At 43.6% G+C, this 26,064-nt stretch overlaps 2 protein-coding genes and 4 non-coding genes across 14 annotated transcripts in view; 2 read left to right on the top strand and 4 right to left on the bottom strand.

The window, feature by feature from the left end:
* Positions 1-7,085: 7,085 nt before the first annotated feature.
* Positions 7,086-9,365, bottom strand: LOC118511696 (ras suppressor protein 1). 2 transcript variants are annotated; one of them, XM_036055103.1, is made up of 7 exons: positions 9,312-9,365; positions 8,927-9,236; positions 8,635-8,685; positions 8,041-8,280; positions 7,893-7,975; positions 7,586-7,833; positions 7,086-7,517 (listed from the first exon to the last, which is right to left on the bottom strand). In XM_036055103.1, exons 1-7 carry the CDS (start codon positions 9,348-9,350, stop codon positions 7,421-7,423), a joined length of 1,068 nt encoding a protein of 355 aa, XP_035910996.1. In that variant the 5' UTR covers positions 9,351-9,365; the 3' UTR covers positions 7,086-7,420. The 2 variants fall into 2 exon arrangements, with proteins under 2 accessions (XP_035910996.1, XP_035910997.1); XM_036055104.1 differs by having other exon boundaries at positions 7,094-7,517; positions 8,927-9,355.
* A 106-nt stretch (positions 9,366-9,471) lies between these two features.
* Trnak-cuu lies at positions 9,472-9,544 on the bottom strand. Its single transcript has one exon. It is a non-coding gene; the product is annotated as a tRNA-Lys (tRNA).
* A 338-nt stretch (positions 9,545-9,882) lies between these two features.
* On the top strand, positions 9,883-9,955 carry Trnaa-agc. The gene has a single exon. It is a non-coding gene; the product is annotated as a tRNA-Ala (tRNA).
* A 1,465-nt stretch (positions 9,956-11,420) lies between these two features.
* Trnaa-agc lies at positions 11,421-11,493 on the bottom strand. Its single transcript has one exon. It is a non-coding gene; the product is annotated as a tRNA-Ala (tRNA).
* Positions 11,494-11,831: 338 nt separating this feature from the next.
* On the top strand, positions 11,832-11,905 carry Trnak-cuu. The gene has a single exon. It is a non-coding gene; the product is annotated as a tRNA-Lys (tRNA).
* A 235-nt stretch (positions 11,906-12,140) lies between these two features.
* LOC118511695 (disintegrin and metalloproteinase domain-containing protein 10) overlaps positions 12,141-26,064 on the bottom strand; it is a 69,145-nt gene continuing 55,221 nt past the window's right edge. For 4 of the 8 annotated variants that reach the window (XM_036055095.1, XM_036055096.1, XM_036055099.1 and 1 more), the window contains 11 exons: positions 24,748-24,941; positions 24,380-24,671; positions 21,658-22,166; positions 19,542-19,691; positions 19,300-19,460; positions 18,986-19,220; positions 18,351-18,873; positions 18,032-18,273; positions 17,676-17,957; positions 17,301-17,604; positions 14,822-16,277 (listed from right to left, as the gene is read on the bottom strand). In XM_036055095.1, the coding sequence (XP_035910988.1) occupies positions 16,162-16,277; positions 17,301-17,604; positions 17,676-17,957; positions 18,032-18,273; positions 18,351-18,873; positions 18,986-19,220; positions 19,300-19,460; positions 19,542-19,691; positions 21,658-22,166; positions 24,380-24,671; positions 24,748-24,941 (3,008 nt within the window). In that variant the 3' untranslated portion in view covers positions 14,822-16,161. Of the gene's footprint in view, positions 16,278-16,600; positions 17,083-17,300; positions 17,605-17,675; positions 17,958-18,031; positions 18,274-18,350; positions 18,874-18,985; positions 19,221-19,299; positions 19,461-19,541; positions 19,692-21,657; positions 22,167-24,379; positions 24,672-24,747; positions 24,942-26,064 lie in introns of all 8 variants that reach the window. The other 4 variants (XR_004906173.1, XR_004906172.1, XM_036055098.1 and 1 more) reach the window with 4 other exon arrangements.

Raw genomic sequence — 26,064 nt, 5'->3', positions numbered from 1 at the left:
TCGATTTTTCCTCCCACCGTTCACCGGCCCGAAAAGAAACAAAAAATGCTGAATGCCAAATGGTTGTCGAGCAGAAAGGAAAATCCCGTACGCTGACAGGTGATTGATAAATTTGTACGAATTTCCACCCCCAGTTCACCCCAGTCCTGCATCCAAGGACCTACCCTCCTAGGCCGTTCGATATCGTCCGGTTGGTGTGGGGATCGGGAAACGTAATAAAAATGTTGTTAAATATTTTATGAAGCACCAACGAGCGCATCTCAATGCCTTGCACGCTCGTGGTGCAGATGCGGTGAGGCAGATGCAGAAACATGAAAATTTTGTCGTGCATGGTCGGACGCTTCGATGCACATGCACCGGCGCTTCGACTCTTCGGCCCCGGGTTGGGGGGGGGGGTGTTTTATTTTAAAGGCGATTTATTAATTTTTTCTCACCCACCAGTTCTTTTTTATTTTCGCTGTAGCTCATGTCCCTACACTTGGTTGTTTTTTTTTTTCGCTCAATGCCTTTTTTGCTACACGCAACCAGAGCTTTAATGAAAAATATATCATCAATCGGGTTCGGGTACGGCAAGAAGAAGCCACGAGAGCGGGAAAATGCATCGAAACGCATTCCAAAACATGCACCCCCAACGCTGCATCGCAGGCGGAGTAGGCGAAGTTGATGATCGTTGATTATGATTAATATTTTATCATTATCACAGTTGGTTGATTGGAACTCGGTTCTTTGCGTTGGCGCTTATCACCTTCATCAGCATGTCGCCCCTTTTCGCGTAAACGCAACTTCATCGCCACGCAGCTGTTGGCCTCGGAACTCATTTATTGGATCACTCATCTGACGCCCGTTGTGCCCGCCTCATTGCCAGTCGTTGATCAATGGTCAATCGATGCGTCTGTGTTCGTGTGCACGGGAAAGAAGCTATTAAAATCGAATAAAATGCGGATGATTTCTTTTCTGCCAAAAGGTTCATAGGCAAGTGCCACACAGTTGGAAGCACTTCCCCAGTTTGTCGCTTCATGAAACGTTTCCACAGATTAAGTTTTAAAAATCGATTTTCATTGACAATTGAACCACAACGCTAATTAACGCTTAATTAATGTCAAAAATTTTAATATTTAAGTTCGGATTTTTTTTTGTCTTTATAGACTGTCGTGAAGTCAAGATTTTTGGCGCCGTATGTGTGGAAGGACGATGGAGGAGCCGCTACAATGATGTATGATGGTCTCACCATCTTGCAGCGAATTAGACTTGCCAGGCTCCGGTGGGCTGCTCATGTCATGAGAATGACATCCAACGACCCAGCCCGAAAAGTCCTTTTTAGCCGTCCGCAAGGACAGAGGAGGCGTGGTAGGCCCAAATTGAGATGGAGTGATGGCGTTGATGCGTCTGCAAGAACGGCCGGGATAACGGATTGGCAGACGACGGCGCTAAACCGTGAGCGGTATCGAGGATTGTTGCTGCAGGCCAAGACCGCAAAGCGGTTGTAGCGCCTGATAAGTAAGTAAGAAAGAAGTCAAGCAGCTTTCATTTTCATGGTACTGTAACCAATGCAACAAAACTGACAGTTCATTCAAATTTAAAATATGGAGTTTTGACAGTTTCTTACAGGCCGTGATTACTGGTAATGAATTATGTCAAAGGTATGGTTGACCAGGAATTTCCGACCCGGGGATCGAGATACAATTGTTTTCAAGCGGTTCGGTGACCATAGACACGGCCAGGACCGAGGATCAAATCCCTTCCAGGCCGCCTCCCCGTACTCATGGCAATGACAGGTCGAGACCTTTCGAGGTTGTAGTGCCAAGGAAGAAGAGAAGATCTTGGGGGATTTTGAAGTGTGTCTAATAATAGTAGATCTTAAATTAACCAATTTTTAGTTAGATCGCACCACTGAACAGCACTGATCACGATCGAGAAATGGATGCTCTAGACTTTACAACTGTTCTGGTGAATATGAAGACTATTTCTTACCTACTTCACGGTTTTGATTCGTTTTAGGGATCTTCACAGCAACCTGCTCACTGGCCAGAATTGTCACCTGCCAATCTAATTACCCGAGCTTTCCAACTATCCCGTCCATGTATAGATCCTTCCTATCGTACTCTGTTGTATGACGATGCGTATCCCAACAGTTATGTCATTGCTGGTTTTTTATTTTGGACTGGCAAAGATAGGTCGGGTATTAGTCGAGCAGTGACCCTCGCGATTCTCGGACCGTGATGACCTAGGCTGGTAGCTGGCTGGCTGCCTTTCACGCAACTAACAGAGGGTTCACTCACGATCAAGCAGAGTCAGCGGAAGACCTCCGAAGCTGATGTCCAGCTAAGGCGTGCGCCCGACATATGAAACACAATCCAGCCATCACTTCGTCAGATTTGCCGACAAGTCCAGAACAGCGTCCGTATGCCGCAAGCTCATTCCTCGCTAGTGTCCCGAAGCTAGTGTTCACTTCAACGTCTTTTCGCTCTTTCGCTCCCTTGCTTAAAATGTTCAATAAAACCAATGGTCCAATCAGGGCCACTTTTTCTCCACATTTTTGTGGATGCTTTTCTTGGAAACTCTGAAACATTAATTCTGCCATAGACGTCTTCAAAGACGTGATCACAAGTGATGCAAGAGTGAGATTCTGTGAGTTAGATTATGCCAGGGTTTGTATTGTCTTACAAAAGATGATTCAAGAAGCTTTCACCCAAGAATTTTGGATGATCCTCTGCACTGCACCTGATTGAAGAGTTTAATTCCCTTGCTGGGTTTAAATGTTCTTAAACTATTTTCATCCATCTTGACCTGACATGTGATATTGGTCGTTGAAATTGCTACAAGCCCAGTAAGCTTAGGCGGGTTTTCAAAAAGGTTTATGCATCGCATAGTTAAGCCCTTGCTCTTATCATCTTATCATCAAAAATAAAAGTCAAATTTAACAAACTTACTTATTGTCTGCATCAAGCAAACTTCAATAAAGCCTAGGTCGTTAGTATGTTCTGTATATCTCGAACCACAGTCCCTAGTTTTTTTGTTCTCGGATCTATCTAATTGTGACAGACCTGTGATGAGACCCTTTTCTTTATTACGGCCTAGAATAGATGTACTTGGAGAGCAATTTCATTTTCCATACCATCTCCCATCATCACTGTTATTTCTAAAAAGCAGCCTAGAGCATACTGATCTTATCGATATCAGAGTAAAATCCTAGCCAAGCGATAGACAACAGTGTCATGCAACTATACTTGTCTTCAACAGTAGCCGAGTACGAGATCCAAAATGAGTGGCCGGTAAGCAGCGTCTCTTCATCTCGCGAGTTCGTCCTGAATGTTCGAAAGCATGCGAACGATCAGTCTCACTAGCAGACTCGGCATACCACTCGATTTGATCGATCAACAGCAGTTGACCCAAACCAACCGACAACCAACACACCTCTATTCCATGTCCTGTCCAATGTGGCATGCGTGAACTTTTTGCATCATCGCGCGTTGGAAAAAGATCTCCAATTAAAGAAATAAAATCGTTAAATGGAAAGGTATGCAAAACATTATCCCGCTCTCATCCATCTTCGTTTGCTAGCCCGCTGTAAATCTATCTAGCGACACAACGAAACTCACAACACAAACCTTGCTTTCATCTCGATGTGTTTCACTCGACACGAATGACAATCCCGGCGGCCCAGCACCGGTAATCAATTCCGTTTGCGCACATTGGCGCGTATTAAAATGGACTTCGAAGACATCTGCCGCTGCAGCACCTTTCAAGTGGGCTTTTGCCGCGCACGAGCATCCTAACGAACCGGTGCTACCGTCAAGATAACAAACGGTACGACGACGTCGCCCCACTTGACAGCGAAGACGAACACGACATTAATGATCCTTGTGCGCTGGGAAAAAGTCCCACCCTTTCCAACCGTTTGTCACGCGGACGGACTTTACGGGAACGAAATCTGGCGTGAAACTTTTGGCCTCGTCCAATCTACTTCACCTGGTAGTGCAAACAGCAAAAAAAAACTTCCCCCCGCGGTTCCGGGAAGCGAACCAGAAAAGTGTCGAAGAACTGTGCCGGAAGTCAATCGGCTGTAGTCACCACACGTGCGAGACCAGCCGCATACGACCCGGTCGGATGCGGCAAGAGATTATCCGTCCCGTACCGTACCAAAAACGAACTGTGTGTGTCTGTGCAACTTTTTCAGGTGGACCAGCTGCTTCAGTTCCAAGCCGGGGTGCATTTGACGAAATCCGGAAAAGTTTTTAACGACTTTTACTAATCTCCACCTTTTTTTTTTTTTTGCTACTGCTGCTGCTCGAGGGTTTTCCTAGTGAATGGAGAAAACGTCGTTCCACTCAAGACGGCGTGTGTATTCGAATTTTTCCATCCATCCCCATTGTCCGGATGGTTGGAAAATTGGAAAGAAAAACATAACCCCCAACAGCCCCAACCCCCGGTGCTCGACCATCATTTCCGACCATCGACAGACACAGGCAGCGTTCGCATCTTCGCAAACGATGCAATAAGAGCGATGAGCCAAACCGTTCCTTCGGCCAAATGGCACGTTTCGACGGCCAAACCGGTCCACCTGGCCTGGCCTGCCCCCTCCCAGGAAGCAGCTGTAAGGCCTGCCCCCGTTGCGTAATTAATTTCAATAATCGTTCGCTCATTATTTTATTTCTCACACTTTACTGCTGCACCGGCGGCATTATTTGAACATTTGCTCGAGGGGTTTGGGCTTGGGCCTGGCGCTTCACGCCATTTTTATCTGTTCCACTTGCACATCATTCAACGGGCCCGTATTTTGGTGAGGCTGGAAATTTATTCAAAGCTATTATTTTTACCTTCTCTACCCTTGTGGAATGGGTTGGGTAAAAAGGGAATTTCATTTTTGAAGGCGTAATAAGCCGCCAGAATTGAGGTGGTTTAAACTAAGCTTAAAAATATTTTATTTTTAACTGCTGTTTACTGGGTACAGGACGATAGAATTAAAACGTGAAGCAAGCTTTGTTCAGAAACATTATCAAACTTACTTAGCTCTGATAGCTTTTTAGCAGTTGCTACTCTATCTTGCCTGCAGTATGTGTGGGTAAAATCCTCCCCAGAGGTTTAAATTCTATTGGTCACTAAAAAGGCACGATCAATAGATGATTAAGTTTATCGTCAAAAATATATTCATCAACTGCTCATTCTAAGTGAATTTCTCCCGGACATGGACAACTTCGTATCAGCTATGTACGATGAGGTTTGTACCACAATGTCTATATTGTTCAAGATTTTCTTAACTATCTTTACAAGTGGGTAATATTGTCTTGCAATCAATCATCAGGATGTATTCTATAGTCTTCTCCATTTTCCAGTACGTCGGGGTTCCTTTAGGGTAGTGTCCTAAGTCCTTTCCCATTTTCTTCCAGTTTATTAATGATTTATTCTGTATCCAGTCCACTTCTCGAAACTCGACGCAAGGCATTGATGTCAAAAAATTTCTCCCGATGTCTGGGTTCCAGTGGTGGGTCAAGATATTTGAAGGCACCGAACGGAATGGCAGTTGAGGCCCCTCTTATTGTGATATTCAAGGGAAAAAACAGGATTTTCCTCGCCGACGAGGAACCCCTAACCGACGAGGCCCCGAGCGGCCGCTCCCTGCGCTACTAGGTTGATCCGCCACTGCTGGTCTCGACGACTGTCCGTCGCTCCAATCGTGCCTCGACTTCTTCTTTCATTAGTGATCTGCCAATGTTTTAGATCTCTGCCTCGATAAATGTTCTGTAATTTCTTTCAAACGTCTATGCCGACCAGTTAAATCGTGTCCTTGCCATCCGTGACCCGGGTGTGATCCTCGACTCCAAACTATCTTTCATTGCCCATTTCTATGCCATCATCGAAAGATCATTTAAAGTTGTGGGTCTTTTCGGTAAATTCTCCATTTTGCTTCCATTTTCTGGACCTCTGTCGCTATATGGTCTGGAGCACAAACATAAGCAGGTGTGGGCCTCCCATCAACGTCCGGTATCAAAATCCTGGCCAAGTATCGTTGAAGGGGAGACGAGATCGTGCCCAAGCTATAGTCATTGGCGGATTGCTTCTGAGTGTGGTCATGAGAGCGCACAGAGCTCCCGACCCGACAGAAACCGAGGCCCAACGTACCTGATCGAAGATCAATGATATGAAGACAAACTGCTAAGAAGCAGATCATCAGTTGATGACGACGATCTCGTGGTACATGAGGAGTTCTGTTTCCTTGGTACAACTGTCGATGTCGGAGACCTGGCCATGTCACAACGACACATTCAACAGAACAAACCAAGAGGAAAAAATGCTTCTACTCTTCACACATTCGCTTTCATTTTCTCACCATCACAATCTGTCAGCTTGAGACTCCAGTTCCATTCCTTCCTGAGCTAACAATTTATAGCTTTATGTGTTATTTGAATTTCAATTCCAACGAACCAATTACCAAACTTATCCCAATCGTCATGGAAAACCACAAACGGCTCTTTTTCAAAATCTTATCGCTCTTTCAAGAAGTCCTCAGTCTGATTCATCAAACGTTCGATTTTGTATTCCCTATAGCTGAACTTTTTTTCCTTCAAATATTATACTTTTACTTAGTTTAAGATTTTTCCTCCTTATTCCTCACACTTGGCGAGGCTGGAAATATGCACCCAAAGGCGTCTCAATAGTTTACTCCCCAAAACGTTCCGTTCCAACGGGAAAGCGAACCCCTAACCGATTGAAATTAATAGTGAACGTACGCCACCGCCGGCACAAACTTTCAAATTACATTACTTACACTAATTAGGTTAGGGGAAAAGTTTTCTTAAATCCCCTCGTCTGTTGCTGCTGCTGCTGTACCGGCGAGCCTCGACTAGCAGACGATGAGTAGTTCGAACGTTTCTTCACATACCGTTTTGCAGTTTGTTTAATGGACAAGTACAACGAAAAAATGACCACAGACGGAAATATTTCACAGTTTGCAGGAAACTCGGCGGAAATGGCATTAAGAACAATTTAAATCGTTCACAATGCTTTTTAAGGGGTTCAAAGTAAACATCGCACTGTCCACACGGTCAATAAAATGTGCCAAATGGATAACTCCGCAGTAGTGTAAATTAGTTTCTGAGCACATACATTTTATTACCATTTTAATTACTTTGCTTAGTATTACTGTTGTTCACAATTTGTGTTAGCATTTGAAGGCACTTGCGCTACGACCGAGCGTAGCGCCGCTACGTTAATTAAATTAGTTTAACAAACTATCTGCACCGTTTGTAAGTAGAACAGTAAAAATGTCCCAACGCGAACAGTAGTAAGCCCGGACGGTGTACGGGCTGCAATAAGGCTTAGTTGTGCTGTTAGTCTGGGGACACGAACGTTCCAATGTCCGCTCGCTTTCACGCGAACTGCATATTTCCATTGGCACTGGGTTGCGGACAGCTTTCCCTTTTTACGATCGTGCTCGGGACGCTTTTTTACTTTTGTCCGACTTTGGAGGAAGTTCACCCGCCGATTTACCTCCCGATTGCATGTGACGGTTGTACAGGCTGCAATAGACATTGGATTGATTTGCTATGCTACACCGATACTAACAGATGTGCTTGCTAAAACTTACATTCTGTATGCCTCCGTCTTGATATACTCCAGCACGTGACTGATGCCAACCAGATACTGTTCGGCGATTGCCGTCACCCAAGGATTTTCCTCCATCTTTAGCACCGATTTCGGTCCCGGCATGTCCAGGTTGGCAATTTCCGGCGGCAGCACGCTAAGCCGATTGTTTTGAATGTGTAGCTCGCGAATGCGCGTCAGCTCACCGATTTCCCTCGGAAGTTCCAGCAAATCATTGTCCCGTAGCCCGAGCTGTAAAAGCAAGTGTGCCATTTTAAAAAAATAAACAGAATTTCATACAAAACACTTACAATTTGTAAGTTCTTCAAGTTTTTAATCTCCTTCGGTAAATACTCGAACTCATTGTCACCGAGATAGAGCGCCCGCAGTGAATCTGGAAAGAACAAACAATTTTGGTTAAAACCAGTGCTCATATTTCTTCGTACAGCAACAACATACCCATCATAAAGAAATTTCCCGGCAGCACATGTTCGTTCAAATTGTTGTACGATAAATCCAGCACCTCCAGGACGGGAAAAGCGCCGAAACCACGAGGCAGCGTGTTGAGACGGTTGATCGAACAGTTCAGAATTCTCAGCTTTGGCATCGACGAAAGCGACAGTGGCAGCTCTTCCAGAAAGTTGTTGGAAAGGTTAAGTATTTCCAGGTTGTTTAAATTTGCGATACCGGGAGGAACAGCTGCACAAAAATTCGAAAGAAATCAGTTTAACGGCATTTTCAAACGGTCTACATTTTTAACGATACTGTCAAATCCGGTTCATTTGACGAAACACGGATAATACGGTTAAACGGATTAACCGGTCTCGTTTGATGTTTTTTTATAAACAAACATTCCTTCTTGGAAAACGCCTCCTCAACCTAAAAAATCACACAAAACAAAGCACATTTCCGCAAAAGCATTTGGTAAACTTCCGTTGCACAAAGTTTTTAAGCTATTTTCCACAGTGTTTCCACATTCCTACTTGTTTGAACAATTCCACCGAGCGGAAAGAGCAGATGCAGCACCACGAAACACCATCTGTGATTACTCACTCTTCAATTTGTTGTGGCTCAGCGTTATTCTGGTCACAAACAGCATATTCACTAGAAAAGAACAGTAGAAAGTGAAAATTACTAATTAGTTTAAAAATTGCCATGCGTAAATATAGTGCATAAGAGTGCATCGTTTCGCAGCACGCACGATGCTTCAAAACAAAGCCCACCCACCACCCTGGCACAGCGACCCCGCCCGTAGCCGAAACGAACCCGAAAAAGTAGTTTTTACCAAAATAGGAAATTCTGGTTCACTGTAACTAAATGCGCTCCGCACCAAGCTAATACTCACGCAATCCGGGCAACTCGTCGAAGGTGGAAATGTTCCGATCCACCAGATCAATTTCGCGATTTTTGGTGTCGCGCGCTTCATCTAACACCTTCTTGGCTTTCGACATTTTGTTCGCAGTGACAGGCAAACAACTGACGACGGGTTGGTTTGACATTTTTGCTCTGAATTCCGGTGGTACCGCGTAAAATGCACCTACAATTTGCAATATCGAAGAAACAACACACCCACCCAGCCGTTTGGAACCTGTTTTATGAATGAATGATCCGTTGCGTTTGCTCTCGCGATCCGCACTGCCAACGCAAACGGTGATCTGCGCGAGAAGATCGAGAGAATCGAGTTTATAACCGACAATAAAAAAAAACGTTAAGAAACTGATCACAACTACCTGTGCGGAGATGTGGGATGGATAGTAGTGCGCGCGCATATCGTATGTATAAAAATACGGTGATGATCTCCTCCTATGCGTAGAACCAGCGTGTAGTGTAGTGTGTGCGAAATATGTGAATGAGAAACGAGTCTAACTATAGCAAAAATTATTCCAGAAGCGCCCAACGTGGGGCTCGAACCCACGACCCTGAGATTAAGAGTCTCATGCTCTACCGACTGAGCTAGCCGGGCTGTCGAGAGGGCCGTGTTCAAACGCATTGAGTACCTATACGCGTTGACTTGAGGTCCCCTTTCGATGAACTTCCAAACAAAACTCTAAGCGCATCTTCTTTGGTTCATCTTCACCACGATCGGGTGAATCTTCTAAACATCCACGTCACACAGGTACACAGGATCGGAATGTTGGATTGTTGTTTGTGGAATGCACAGAACCCTTGCATTGGAATTTCCGTTGCATTTTGCACGTTGGAGGGTCCTTGCAGGCGACTTTCACGTCGATGTGTTGAATAACCTAGATTTAAGGTGCGCCGTACGTGTGAAAAATGGATGTGAGAGGGCGCTGTTCATCAGGGGATGTAGCTCAGATGGTAGAGCGCTCGCTTAGCATGTGAGAGGTACCGGGATCGATACCCGGCATCTCCAACGATTCCTTTTGCTACCAAACATGCTGTTTTTTGGGTATGATCATAGTTGTATTTTGTTACTGTTTCATATATTATGTACAATATACCCAGGTAACAAAATCACCACCCTTTCTTGCTTTGGTTACTACTTTACTTGTTACTTAGATAGAGCGAGAAAGCATTAAGATTTTGTTACCTGGGTAGTTTGTACACATGAGCTCAGGATATTAGCATTACATATTTCCATAATGCTTAACTTTTAGCCTACATTTGTAGTATGGAATAGTGATGGACGCTCGGAATCGGAACTACCTGGTTTCCATTCCGATTCCACATCCGAAATTCCCTTTCCGGAACAAATTCCAGAATTGGTTATACGAAAATAATATATATATATTTACCCTTTTTGGATATTGAGATTGATTGTTTAATCCTCTGGTGTGCTTCGATTGCCAGCGTTTTCAATGATTTAGAAGGAATCGATGATATACATATTTTTTCAACATCACATCAACCCACACGACATGCTGGCTATTTATGCATTTGTATACTTGGTTTGAAAATGACTATAATTTGAAAGAATGATGGAAATGGAATGGAAAAAAATTCGAAGCAGTCCGGAATCGATTCTGACCAAAATATAATTTTCTTTAACCCAAACAAAAGTAATGGAAATTTCTATATAAGGAAATATTTGCGCAAGGGATAATTCTGCTTTTTCTGGACAACTGTTGTAAGTAATTAATTTTTTAAAGATGGATTTATGTGGAAATGTTTACTTTAATCGATCAAATATTTCTTTGGCTATTGAAGTAAATACTCAATTGTGTTTATTCCATATGACGGTTTTTTTTTCTCGATTTTGGATAATTAAAAATTGTGTAATTCAGGGATCTTCCTGTTTACAGGTACATCAGTATTTTTATTAAAAACTGTAAGTGAGAATATTGCACCGTATATTATTAAAATTGAGAGATTAATATGAATAATACTTTTTCCCGACTTTAAATTCAAGTGAATTAATGCTTTAGTTATATTTTTGAATAAATTTTCTCAATACGTGTCTGGTAACAACGTTTGCTGGCATATTGTCACAACTCATTGAAGAATGCGCCCAGAGTGGATGTATAACTTAATACAAAACCAAATCTGTAGCTTTTATGAGCGTTAACAGCTCCATGTGCTGAGGATAAGACCTCGAAGGATAAGTATGAGGATATAGTCCACAAGGATCCTGGAAGCCGTTTCCATCGCCAACTTGTGGATTTTAAACTTTAAACTTTACATGAAAGTAAAGAAACTCTACTACAAGAATATAAATAAGTAAAATGCTGCATACAAATTACACAGTAAATAATTATCTAAATAAAATAGAAAAGCAAAATAACTTAAAATAATTTTTTAGCAAAAACAAGAAATACAATGATCAATATAAAATCCAAATATACATATATAGAAGAAGAGAAGAAAAGCAAAAGAATCGTTGGAGATGCCGGGTATCGATCCCGGTACCTCTCACATGCTAAGCGAGCGCTCTACCATCTGAGCTACATCCCCTGATGAACTGCGCTCTCTCACATCCATTTTTCACACGTACGGCGCACCTTAAATCTAGGTTATTCAACACATCGACGTGAAAGTCGCCTGCAAGGACCCTCCATCGTGCAAAATGCAACGAAAATTCCTGTACAAGGGTTCTGTGCATTCCACAAACAACAATCCAACATTCCGATCCTGTGTGCCTGTGTGACGTGGATGTTTAGAAGATTCACCCGATCGTGGTGAAGATGAACCAAAGAAGATGCGCTTAGAGTTTTGTTTGGAAGTTCATCGAAAGGGGACCTCAAGTCAACGCGTATAGGTACTCAATGCGTTTGAACACGGCCCTCTCGACAGCCCGGCTAAGCTCAGTCGGTAGAGCATGAGACTCTTAATCTCAGGGTCGTGGGTTCGAGCCCCACGTTGGGCGCTTCTGAAATACTTTTTGCTGCTTCGTTTTGTTTTGTTTTGCTCGTTTAGAGACATTCTGTTCCTACAATTTGTTAATTTAAATTAAACTAAATACAGTTTTTACTACCTATATGTTACGTTGAGTAAGTGTTCAAATAGTCAAAAGCCTATCACAACGTTGCTGACTTCCTAATTAAATGTTTCTCAATACCCAAAACCAAATACCTCGTACTGAGGAAGGATTGGCCAGATGGTATTTTTTCAGCAGGATTGTTTGTTTTTTATTCTCCTTTATTGTGTTATCACTAATGCAATCATCATCATTCAGACTTTCCACTCAGATCATCCGGTCAGATCCTAGATCCTCTCCTTAGCAAACCGCTGCTTGCCGCCCCACATCTTTAATGATCCACATTTTACATTGTCCTAAGCTTTTACGCATACCGGGTTTTGCTTATATACTTCGCATTATTCCGTTCGCTCCTCCCTCTTGTTATGTGTTCCATTCCTTCTTCACTTTCGGCTGCTCTTCTCGCTTTGCTTCAAACGCACTATGTACAAACATTTACAAATAGTTACAATAATAGAAACATACTATTTTCACGCTCTTTTTTTTTGTTCTACCGCCAGTCGGTTTTAGTGTTTTCTTCTTTTTTCTTGTTTTATGTGTTGCTCTGTTCTTTTAGAGCTTTCCTTTTTTTTCTTCATCCAATATGATTTTTTTACATATTACCATTGTTTCTGTTGGTTTTATCCCGTCTTTTCCACCTTTGTCTCATACAGCAATGCTGTATGTAGTTTTGTTTGGCTGTTTGGTTTTATGTATCTCCTGTTTCCTGATTTTCTCCTTTCTTTTATATGTTCGCCGCCTTACTTTACAGCATCGTCTTTCGTGCGACACCCTCAATTGGAAGAATAAATTTCGGTGTAATCGGTGCCACCACCACTGATGCACACAACAACTCAACTGCCTATTCCTTATAATCCTCTTGTCTTATCCTTTTTCCTTTTTGTTTTTGTTCAATACACACAGCTTTCCCATCAGCTTTTCCTTGTTTTGAAGCAGCCAAATATTACGATCTTTATTTGCGAGCGCTTTCCTTTTCAGTTTAAAAAGTCAGTCGCCGTTATAGAAAATAGAATTTTCAAATAAAAAAGCAACCTAAAACTTGCTGTTAGCTTGCCGGCATAACCACCAACTTAACTGGCTGGCTTAACAAGAGTCGTTATCAAAAGTTATTACAATACTCAAAAATTGGAACGAGCACGTTTGTTTGAAACAGTAAAAAATGATCCCGAAAGTATTTTAAACCCCGTGACACACCCACAAACACGACGGAAGCATTTTTGAGCACGTTTTCCCGTTTCGACATTCTTCTCTATTGACTACTGTTTGTGTTAATGATGGAACCCCTAAGGTGGCAACCGATTTGGGGTTGGTTTGTGTACACGGTCTTTTTTGTTTGTGTTTTGCAGCATTTGAGTTGTACAATTTCAATGGATAGACTTTGCTTGGTGTGGGATGTTTGTTTCTCTACAAACTGCAATGTTGTCGGGCTTTTTGTCCTTTTTCCTTGAGCGCTTGAGTTTGTGGCGTTCGGTGAAGAGTACGGTTTGGAGTTTGTTTTTTTTTTACTATTTGTGACACTATTTTGATCTACATTTGCTTGTTTTATTGTTACATTGCGCATCGCGTTCTGTCTGTCTCCTGCCTATAGTTTACTTATTATTCTCTTTCTGCTTTTATATGTCTGTGTGTGAATGTTGTGTGTCCCGCATTGGTTTCTGCTTACGTTTCCCGGCCTTATCTTTCCAGCGTTAGTTAGGGGTTTTTCATTTTATTATTTTTAGAAAAATATATATCACATGTATCCGCTTTAAATATTGTGTTTTGTCTACTATTTACCCTCACTTGTTTTCTTTTCTTTCTTTTGCGTTTATCATTATTTAAATCCTTTCATTTCAAGCTGGCCCTCCTTATATCGTTAGCTTTCTCTCTGCCCGCTCTTCGTAACAAATCAATATTTTACTAAATTGTTCCACCGACGCCACACAGTCGTCACCCTCTTCTACTAGTGTTGATCTGATGCTTCTGATTTTGATTTTTAATTACAAAAAACTAAACAAGAAAAATGAATGTAAACCCTCCTTACGTTCAAACCTTTTACCCAAACTATTTTGATATTTTGCATTGTACATATGCTCCCGATGTTTCGAAACTATTTCTCCCATACGAAGCCAACAGTTTTCAAACTAGTTTTGCCCTAACTTAACAACTGCGGATCAAGTATTTTGTGCGCCTGGAGTACACTTTGGAGCAAAATTTGTAAAAGTAAAACTTACAGCACGACACAAACTAAGAGAGGAACTTCGTACTATAATTTGCCTGCGGGGGAGCAACACAAGCATCCTTCTCTTCTCGACTCACGGAATCGGTCCTCGTGCGAAGTAAATAAATCTTCCTAACTTCATTCTGCCATTCACATTCGTCTCACAACAATTCACAAAAATTTTGCTAGCTTTTCGTTCAATCCCTTCCATTTTGCTTGCTCGGCCGTCACGTGCGCCGCCATTTTCCCATTGGCATCGACTATATAAATACTCTGTATTTGCTTATTTCCACTCAACCATTTTAAATGAAGGTTTTGTTTTGTTTTTCACTTGTTGAGCAGCGCTACAAACGATTCCTACTAGTACTCTTGGTTTACTTACAATTTCCAGCACTGCATTCGCTTTTGCCTTGCCCTTTGTTTGCCTTTTCGGTGAGTGTTATTTTATTTCGCTTTGCTTAACAGGTTTTTCTTCCGTTTTTCCTTTTTACAAACTTTCCAAGTTTTTTTTTTTTTGCTACTATTATTGTATCTTCCATCCACTATCCTTTCTTCCTCGTTTACATGTGTTTTATATTGCTGGACCCAGAGATGAATAATGTGTGTATTAATGTGTGTTTGTTTATTGCCGGTAATCGCTTTTTTGTTTTGGTTAAGGTTTTTCATAGCTTTTCATAGCAGACGGGAGCGCCGATTTGATGTACAGTGGCCGACATAATAAAGCTGCTCAGTGCTCATGATTCGAATTGTTCGAATTCGATTTTGTTGTTGAAAATAAATCAAACACACTGTAATACTAATCAGTTGATTTGGTACTCTAAAATACTTACTAAAAGAAACTTAAAATGCTTAAATTTTTTAGGGTTTTTTTTGTTAAATTCATAAAAAGCATTTAGAAGAGGAGATATTTGAAATAATTACTTACTGTGTTCGATTAATTATTAGTAAATAACAAAATTGAAATTATAAAAAATAACCAATAGTGAGCTCCTTTTATTTTGTCGGTCACTGTATGTATGAGTCGTCGCCCACATTGCGGCATTATTAATTTGATTTTTTTCTTAGTTTGATCCCTTTGAGCACGGACTAACCATACCAACCGGCAGCATTGCACACAGGTGCTGCTGCTTGCTTGCTTGTGAGGGTCGTTAACCCCAAGTCTCCTATACACTTGTTTTTTGCACACACTTCTTTGCAACGCTCAACTACAATCATTTACCTTTTAAATGGCGTTTTTTCGCTTAAAATGTTACGCTCGATACGGTGTGAACAACACAATGTGATCCACGAAACACGATAACAGTATAAGCAACAGTCTCTTTAGTCAAACCAAGATAAAATTATCCAAAAAAAAGATATGGAGAATGTGCGAGCTGGTACGAGATGGTATGCCTTTACAACCAGGTATTGATCCTTGCATCGAGTAATTATGTGGGGCTCTCCGTGCCAAAAGAAAAGGAAAAAAAACAGTCCAAAAGCACCAGTATAAAACAGGCAAATACTTCAAACTCTAACCTACACACTAAAGCCATACAGAGCACAGAGAACCAAGGAAAAAAGGAATACTAATTTTAACACCTCTCTTTCAAGCGCCAATCATCGGTGAACTAACCGCTCCTCGAGTTTGAAATCTATTCAACAGCTTCTTATGCGCAATAAAACCAAAGCAGCCATTATGGCATTACCCATTCATCCCGGTCCCAACTGCCCATTCAAACCGGTGTTGGGGCCACGTGTTTGAAAGGCTTCTCTTGTTCAATGAAATCATCAACGCGGACCATGGGATTGGTGGAAGCATAAGAGGAGTAATGGGTTGAAAAGAAAAATTTAAACCGATGATTAGGAAGATTCCCAGCAGTATCGGCACGGCGGATTGTATAGACGGTATCGGCGCTGTCTGACTGTTGTTACGGTGGCGGTGGGCCTGCGTTTGGCGTCGATCTTGTCAAACCTTATTGTTAGCGTACGGGCGTCTCGGTGGTTCGTACATTCCCCGGTCCGGGTAAGCTTCGGCGTACAGCTCCGCATTGCTCATGCGGCTATAGTTCTGCGTTGGTGGTGCTGTAAAACAACGAACAGAAAGCAAGCAAAGATTAGATAGGGGTGATATTGAGTTTTTTTAATAAAAATGTGGCAAATTAGATTCAGACATGTTTAGCACACAGAATGAAATAGTTGTGTGTGTGTGTTTAAATGACACGGAAAGATATGTTCTGTCTATACGAATCGAAATGGATATGGAAAGGTTGACTGGTTGGAGTAGAAGATGCGCTATTTTCCAAACCAAGCTTGTGAATGTGCTACAGAAGCAAAAAAAAAGAAATGCAACGATACTACGAGACGAAACCAACCTTATAATGATAACGAAAAATAAAAATGCTTACTGTTAACATAAAATTGGCCTGCCGCTGACGTAGCTTCCTTATTCTTATCGAAAAACATAATCTAAAGAAACGTACGTTGGAACACGGTTGTGTAACGGAATCATAGCTTGAAACGTAAACTGCTGCTAGTGAAGGTAGACATTCTAATTGCTAGCTGAGGAAACATAAAACGATGTGCGAATATGTCTCGCCGTCCGTCGCATCCGCTACTATTTGTAATTTGTAACACTGAAAAGAAACGCTGCAAATTTGGCTTCAAGCTGTGCGAATTGTACTTTTCGTTCTCAAAAGCAAGGACGACACACACTGCCTTCCACACACACACCGGTTTATGTGTGATTTTTGCGTACTACTCGCTCTCTCTTGGCTCTACTACTACTTCTTGTACACCACTGTGGCACTCGTCTGATTGGCTCGAACCCCTTCGCGGGGATTGGAATTCGCTTTGCGGGAATGTTGCTGCTGCTTACTGCTGTGATGGCCTAAGGAAAACAAAATGAAACCAAAAACATACGAAATCATAAACACAGTAACTCAACGAGAAATAATGTGTGTAAAAAAATTTTTAAAGGAAAAACACTGCAATAGAATGTGACTACACGAGTAACGCATGCAGTAAAGGAGCACGAAAAGCTCTCACACAATTGTTAATAAACTATTATCAGGAACAAAGCTACTAGGTCATACAGAGAGAACACACCTTTCGGTGGGTAGTATTGTTGGCCACGGCCTTCGCCATACCCATGTGCTGGCGGACGCGAACTGTTCGACGGGCGGCTGTTGCCCGACGACGAGGAATTGTGTCCCGCCGGTACACCACCATTGCGCATATCACCGTGGCCATCTGCACCGCGCGTTCGGCTACCAGCACCACGGTCCCTCCCACCGTTTCGCTCACCACCCCCACGCCCACCGCCTCCTCCTCTGTCTCCCGCACTTCGGGACCGTTCGTTGCGGGGCACCGGAACGCTGCGCGGTCCAGCTCCGTTATGATGATGTCGACGCTAGAAAGGCAGAAAGGAGCATAGCTAATCAAGTCTGAGCCTTTTTTTTTCAAAAGAGCACGGATACGAACCATCATACGCAGCGTGTTCATCGGACGGCGCAACGTGTCCGAGATACGGTACGCGGCCGCTTTCTTCGGATTGGAGCTGGGTGTGTGCACCGCACAGCACTTGATGAAGATGCCCATCATGATGAAAAACACAATACCGAACAAGCACACCAAGTACCATCGCTCCGTCGCCCATTCGGCTACCGTTTGGAGCGTTTTCTTATTGAACAACAGATTCTTCAGCCGCACCAATGCACCTTCGGCGTCGACGGCACGGCACTTCAGAAACACATCACAGTAACCCTGGAAGGAAAGTATTGCAAGCATTGGCATTATGCATGGGCTTTGTCCAGATCTTGAATGGCTGTATCCCTTACTTGGAAGTTATCGCACGGTGAACCGGGTCGCAAGCTGTAACCACCGTCCGGTAGCCCGTACTCGCGGGCGAACTCACTCGTGCTCCGGCACGTGTTGGTGTCGTTGCCATTTTGACACGCCAGTTCACACAATTTGCGTTTGTCAATGTTCGGAATGATGTTGGACGTTAGGAAGCATTCGGTCATATTCCACAGCAAGCAAATCGAACCGGAACATTCACCCTTAATGCACAGTTGTGTACCTGCAGTAGAGAAAATGGTGATCGTTAGAAAAGGCGATTCTCCCAATTCCATCGATCCGACCCCAACCAAGCCTTACCGTTGTTACATTTCGTCTTGTCATCACGTGGCTTCGGTTCGGGACATTCCGGTGTCGTGCCGTTACACGTCGATCCCCACGAACATTCCGTCTCCTCCTTGCACGTTACCTTCGCGTCCGACGGAATGAAGCGACAGGTATTGCTATCACAGCACGGTCCCTGCGATGGGCTGCATTGCGTACGGGCCCGTCGTCCACAGCTTTGCGCGGTCGCATTCTCTATCTTCATCGCATCGGTCATTTCACGCGGATAGCAACACTTGTCCATGCACTCCTCCTCGTTGAACCCGCAGTCACACTCTTCGCCAATTTCGACAATCTTGTTGCCGCAGAACGCACCCTCCGAGGCCTGGAAGCAGTTGCGCTTCTTGTTTTCGTCGATCGCGTCCAGCACGTTGGAAATGTTTCGCACCGAGCAGGGCGAAAACTTGCCATTGTTCAATCGGATGCCGCTCGTTGCACTGGCAAACATGATGTAATTGCCATTGTTACCGCCGGGACGACATTCGGCCGGATAATCGTGCTGCAGAGAGAGTGAGAGAGAGATACAGAGAGACAGTAAGATGGAAACGAAATTTACGTTAGAACTTTCCCGTAAGTACAGCATCACACTAACTATTCGCTAGCGTACATACCGGGGAGCCGAAATTGTGTCCGATTTCGTGAGCAAGCGTCAGCTGTGACACCTTCGGTGGAACGCGCGTGTTGTAATTCACGAACGTAATGATGCCGGTGTTGAGCGAACGCTTGGTGCTCTGGTAAAGACCACCGACCGTTTCCGTGTAGGTCTTGTACTTTTCGCAAATGCCGCCAGAAGCACCGGAAGCCGACGCAACCCAGGCCAGTCCGAGCGTACCGCCGGTGAAGTCTCTGTTCGAAGGGGAAATGTATAGAAAATTAGATTCGTTTCCTAGCAAAACTCCTTTGTCGGGCCAGTCCTGCCACTCACCTGTAGGTAAACACATACGCCAGGCAGAACGCTTCATGGTTGCCAAGCGAGTGTAGATTGAGAAAGTTGGAAACGTCGATGTTTTCTAGACACAGTGGATTCGTATCTTCATGATGATTTTCACCACACGTCGAATCGTCGTCTATTTTCAAACGTTGGACCTATAGAAGGGGGTAAATGAACGAAAGCGAAGATTTTAGAAACGATACGCCTTACACATTGGTCGCGATGATGAGACTCACCTCAAACCGAATGTTCCGATGCTCTACCCGCCCATCAAACTTTGTATTGCGATAGATGTAGTTTACGGCAGTGATGTGATGTATGATGAGCGACAGGATCTCTTCGCGCGTTTTCTCCTCCAGCTCGGTACGTCGCGCTCGATGTAGATGCTGCAAACGGGATGAAATCGTACCATTAGGGTGTAAATCTTAATCAAAATTGCAAACAAATCATTCCACCTATCGATTGTTTCATTACGGAAGAAACCAAAGGAAATAAACTATTCTAGGTTGACAATGGGGTGAATGACGCCCCTCCAACCCCAACTAAACTTGGCTAATTAGTCTTGCAGTGTGTGTGTGTCCATGCTAAAGTGATCCCGTGTCACAACAAGGAATCAGTTTGGATTAAACCATGACGTGATTTATAGCTTGTCCATCCCAGGGATGTCAAATTCAAGGAACCACCGGGAAATGCAATCGACTTATCGATGGTATCAAACTCAACGCATACCAAAACAAGTTGTCACCTAATAGTCAGTCAGCTTTTGTTTCATGTTTGTAGCATTCTAAAAAAACAATATTACAGCCTTATCAATTAAATGATTTGGACAAAATAGACAATTTTATACAAAACTTATTGTACCAGTCTAAAATGAAACCGTTCATATGAAAATCACTCATAATGACTTGCTGACATTCCCGAAGTATAATATCTTTTAGTGATGAATTTTATATAATTAGTGAATTTAATAGTACTTACAGGGGAAATCTCTACCACAAGACATGCAACAAAGTATCAATTTGGCTAATTTTAACCCGTTGAGAAATATGAAGGAGCAAAAAAAAATGTTTTCCTTTGAGGTATATTGAAGTAGTTTTAATTTCATTTCATTACCACTCAAAAGAGGTGTACCAGGAACATTATTAACTACTAACAGCGGCGCATTACTGATCCAATTTATTATCCTCTTCTCCTGGATAGTGCGCTCCAAAATACAACAGTAAGGTTTGACACCCCTGACTTCAACCCTTTACTAAAGCTATGCGCTGGCTGGCGTTTGGATCACATCGTTTCGGCTGCAGTTTGTCACTGCTGGAACCATTGTGTCCATCGTGTCGGTTCGGGGTTTTACTGATAATGAACAGAAGAAGGCACACAGAAGCCTTTCCTTTGCCCAAGCTGATAAACAAGAGGACGATGATAGAGAGAGAGAGATGTCGGAAAGGCGAATTGTTTTGTGATCGTTCCGCACTGTACAATAGATTGGACAGGCGACGGCGAATATGCTAGCAACAAAACCTTACTGCCGTGCCACCACTTTACGTTGCAACTGTGCTGCAAACCCCCTGACAAAAAGAAGCCACCCTTAAAGTCTGTCTGCGCTGAAGTAAGTTATGGCGGCAATCAGTAATGCATTCGCCTGAGAGGAAGACACCAGACGCAGAGGGACCGGGGGGTGGTAGGAGGGCATAAACAGCACACCCTTTGTATACTGTGGTCAGCACATGCGGTAAACAAGCACTCGGGGGCTACGGTGAGGCGGATGTTGGATTGGCCCAAGATCTACGTCTACCGGAGCCAGCAATTGTCGACCTTCCCTTGCGTTGCAAAAGATTCCTTCCGCTTGCGGTTGGCAAACGACAATGAGAAGTGACACGTTCATCGGAGTGTGTAGCCGCCGCCGACCGGGCCCCCAGTTGCCAACGTACCATCACCTTGCGGAGCATATGGTGGGTCAGAACCGGCAGGGCTCTTACGTGCGGTGCCCTAGTTGTGGTTTTTCCACTATTACTAGCCACAGGACGATGAAAAGGTGTGGTTTTTATTCGCTCTTCCCGAAAGGTCGTACGGATCCTGGAAGAGGCACACCAGCATCATCATCGACTCTTTGATGATGTGGTTTCCGAGGGGAAGACCAAACAGTACTCGTAATGAAACTGTTGATTACTGAGATGTATGTATCACTGCCAGAGTTCACATTGTGGAGGTTGATATTACAATTCACAACACAGCTCGCTCAATTGAAGTGTTAACAAAACTTTGGCGAAGAACGTCGAATCTATCTCTCTAAGCTGTCCAGCCTTGCGGTATGCAAAACTTTTTAAAACAACAGTTGATGAATGATATACTCACACTAACGATGCTGTCACGTATGTGACTCCACAGCAATGGATCAGTCTGTATGTACAGCGAGCAGGTGTTCCGATAGTCTTCCTTCGGCCGGGTCGCTCGCCGGACCCGCTCGTGCGCTTTCCAGTGCCATTCGGAGTCGGTCACGCTTTCGCCCACCGCTCGCCAATTGGCCGCCTTTGAGTATTTTTCATACGGATACTTAAACTCGTACCCAGTTTCGATGGGAATTTCGTTACCGCCGTGGTCGGGCCGCACGTCCTTTTCGAAAGATGCCGACCGTCGCTTCGCTTTGGCATTTGATTTATGCTTGTTCTGGGCTCCGCTAGCTTGCTGTTGTTGGCTGTTGGTGCTGCTACTCTCGTTATGCTGCTTGTCCACCTGCACTGTTTTGTCGTCTTGCCGCACTTCCTCCTGCTCGTCTTGTTCAGGTTCATCCTCAACCGCTGAATTCTGAACCCGATCCATCCACTCCGAAACCTCATCGTGTACACCACATCCGGAGGGATGTCCTGTAGAACAAGAAAATGGATTAGATGTAAAAAATAATGCTTTACAATGTTACAACCATCAATGGCAGAGTGTAATGTAAGTATTACCCTAAAATTGCTACAATGTACGGCCCTTCGAACATAGTACTAACAGTTTAGCCACTTTCCTAATCGTAATTGCATAACGGATGCTCCCGCCTGTGAGCGCTACGCGTATCGATCGATTTTGTTAATGTATGTTTAATTGGATTTATATTTCAAACGATTACATTTTGACGTAACACGTCTGACGGTGGAACTGACCCTCATGGCGTCACCAGTCATCACTACCCCTACCTCCAACCGGGGTACGTAATTTCCACAACAGACCAGCAGATATTCTAGAGCAGGATTTTGAAGTTGCCGCAACTCATTTACTTCCTGACACCCGCATTAAAATCTCGAAATTAGTTATTGGTCCCTGCCGGTATTCCGCTCGCATAATTTCTTTCATCCCCTTTGCCGGGGATTTGAGTTTCAGGACGATATCGAGGAAGTTCTCCGTGATGGAAAATTAGTTTTCTTTATCCATAATCTGTTTCTCCCCAAATCGTTGGCGAAACTCATATCCTAATTGAAACGATGCTGGGACACACGCACCGTCATCATCCTTGGTGATAGATATTTGGGAAGCAACATGCCCACTTCAGCAAAAGAGCATGAATGGATGCTCCACTATAATTTGGTTTCGGTGTGTAGGATGATGATGATGGCTTCCGGACATTTGGTCAAAGTTTTGCATCGAGCTCAATTATGTTCCCTTTCAGCCAAACATCCTTTATCAACAATATTCATTTTTTTCTAATGCTCAATCTTTAATGATTCATGACTTGCGTCCCATTCATTTGAAGGGGTTTTGTGCGTAATCACCGTAGTTAATTGCAAAACACAACAGGCAACACCGCCAACAACACCGAGCCAAGGCCTTCCGAACCATCATCGAACCATCCAATAACGACGGTTGATTGATTTTGTGAAGTATTTCACCGGTTGCTCTAGTCTGTTCGGACAGCGCAGAGAACAGGTCGGCCATCCACCCTCGGGTTCACCTTAACATCACTGAGTAGCAGCAGCAGCAGCAGCACCAGTCCCCGATGGTCAGAGGAGTTGGAGTACTGTGTTGGCTTATTTCCCCAATCCGCGTGGCCCAAATCGCTTTCGCTTCCAACATCTTGCCACTTTCATTCGTCGGGAAAACTTTCACCCTTCACGAGCGGCAGCAGGATTGCGTGCTTTGGAGGTCATCGGAGACGGATATAGGCTCCCTTCGATTCGCACGGCGCGGAAATTGAGTCGATTGATTGACAGTGCGCGGCCGGTATCGTGCATCTACTGACAGCTGTTGACCCCTATTTTTCGGCTACTTTAGCTTGAGTTTCGATCTTTATGAACTTCCAAAAATACGCTTTCGGGTTTCGGGTACAGCCCCGTGGCTTGTGGTTGTGTTTGCTTTGCCAAGAAACTGTATATTTTATGTTTATCTTTTTTATGCAAAACGTTTATACATTTTCGCGTATGTTTTGATATAACAAATGAAAAGCTCGTTTTGAATTAGAGGCATCTCAAAATAGATTATGCTAAATAACAATTTTTCGGGGTTACCGACTAAGGTTAATAAGACTTTATTGACAAGCAACAAAATTTAACTGCAAAAACACAGCCTGTACATAATTAAACCGCTTCTTGTCTGACGTTTACGTCACTTCTATCTGAGGCACCATACAGTGTGCGAATGATTCCATCTGAGTGCGATTTGCACAATTTACTAACCATGTTGTATGCAACACAACAATCATAGCACGACAGCTAGGTATGAAATAGCATGGGAAAATTAGTTTTTTCTATTCCAATAAAGCCAACAGTGAGTACCGTTGAAAAGACAAGAAAAGACTGAACCTAATTAGTCAATGAGCATGTCATCTGGAGCGCAAATATGCTGTCTGTTATGCTGTAATGCTGGTTCTTAGAAGAGTGATTTCAGTTTCCAACGTGTATGCTTGCAACTCAATCAACAGCACTCTCAATAACATGTTTTAACCTAGCCTTCTTCTTCTACTTTGGCCCAACAACCTCGCGAATTCTGGACCTACCATTTTTAAACTTTCCATCGATTTGATTTAACCCATAGCTGTCTGGTCTAGTTATGCGTGATGATCCCCAATGTGCTAGCCCAATTTGCATCAAAAATATCTTACCTTTCCTCCGGTGGCGGTAAGGATCGTCCACGTCCCGGTCCTTGTAGATCACCGAATGGAACGGTGGCTCATCGTCACCGGTGTGATGCAGTGGATGCGTTTCCGGTTTGGACGAATTGCGAAAATAGTGCTTCGCCCGCTCCACATAGTACTCGTCCTCGGAGGTGATAACCTTTCCCTCAAATACGCCGTCGAAAATCGAACCGAAGACGTAGCTTTCAGGATCACCGATCACCTCGCCATGATAGATGTGGGACGAGTCAACTGCCACCGGTCCCTTTTCGGTATGTATCTGCATTAAAACAAAAAAAGTACATTAGCAGCTGATAGCTTACGGCGGCAGCATTCTAATGCCGATGGAGACTCACCTCTAACTTATCACTTATTGTGCTGAGATCACGTTTAAGTCTAATGTTAAAATCTCGATCGTGTGCGCTAAAGCTAAGATGTACGTAATGATCTTTGGTGACCGATCGTTTCGCCCGGCTGTGACTAGCATGCAGATGCTCATGATCGTAGCTCAACTTTTCGTAATGCGATATGTACTCGTTGAGGGGACGTGCTGTGAAAAAAAGAAACAGAAAAAAATACATTAGAATAAAGTTCAATTTCGATTATGCTAAATTTATAGAAAAAATTATTTAAAAAAAAAACTAAAATAACCGATCGTTATGTATCAAACTACACCTCGCGCGCATTACTTTTCTTATCCTACATAATCTGCCTGCATAAAGGTCCAACATTCCAACGAGCATACCGAAAGTGCAATAATCCATGAAATGTAATGATCTCCCGCCAGAGGTAGGGAATTCGCGTGGGAAATGTCTCAGCCACAAGCCGTACCCACCCACACACATGTGTTCACGTGGCGCGTCCTGTTCATGGGTCCTATCTCTCTCACTTTCTCTTCTTCTAAAATTGCACCGTAATTCCCTGTGAACGTTGGCACCAGGCAACTGACCAGAGAGAACTGATACCGGAAACTCCGTTATTTTCCGCCAGATTGCTTGACATTCTGAAGCGCACAAATAGAGACAAACGGAAGCGCATGGAATATGGGACGGAAATGTGGTGTAAAAAGGAATGGCGAGAAACGAATCCATGATGATTACACACTGGATTCACTGCCAACCGGGCAAAGAAACAGGAACGGAACGATCCACCCCGCCCAGCGAGTGTGCAATGTTTGCTTCACGGTTGTCAATCGCAACAGAAAAATGGCTCCGGAAGTTGATAGCGCGCCATGGTGTGGCTCCCAAGGCATGACCCGCTCTCGTCTACTTCAACGGGAGCAGTTGTAGTAAATGTCAACGTTATACGGATTGAAGCAGCCGAATGGCAAGTGGTAATAATATTGTTGCACCCTTCACGCCGGAAACATACCGCCGTAGAAGCAGAAGAACAACGTAGCGCTCCAGGAATCGAATCGGCGAGCCCCCTCGAGCTGTGTGTGTGTGTGGCACAGCAAACGGCATCGAATCTATCGAAAGATACTATTTCACGAAAGGTGCAAGGATGCACCACCGGAGCAAACGGGCTTGACATGCCGGGAGCTACCTCGCTTAAGGACGAGATGTAAAAACTCGGCTCAAACCTTCGACCGACTTACAACACGCAAACAGGAAAACGGAACTCGACCCACACGACCGGACGTTTTGCATGTCATGGTGTCGGTTTTTCTCTGC

This window comes from Anopheles stephensi, chromosome 3 (assembly GCF_013141755.1).
Source record: "Anopheles stephensi strain Indian chromosome 3, UCI_ANSTEP_V1.0, whole genome shotgun sequence".
In the NCBI taxonomy this organism is placed as follows: domain Eukaryota; kingdom Metazoa; phylum Arthropoda; class Insecta; order Diptera; family Culicidae; genus Anopheles; species Anopheles stephensi.
The sequence above is the reverse complement of the archived record's forward strand: the minus strand, read 5'-3'. Positions and strand labels throughout refer to the sequence as shown.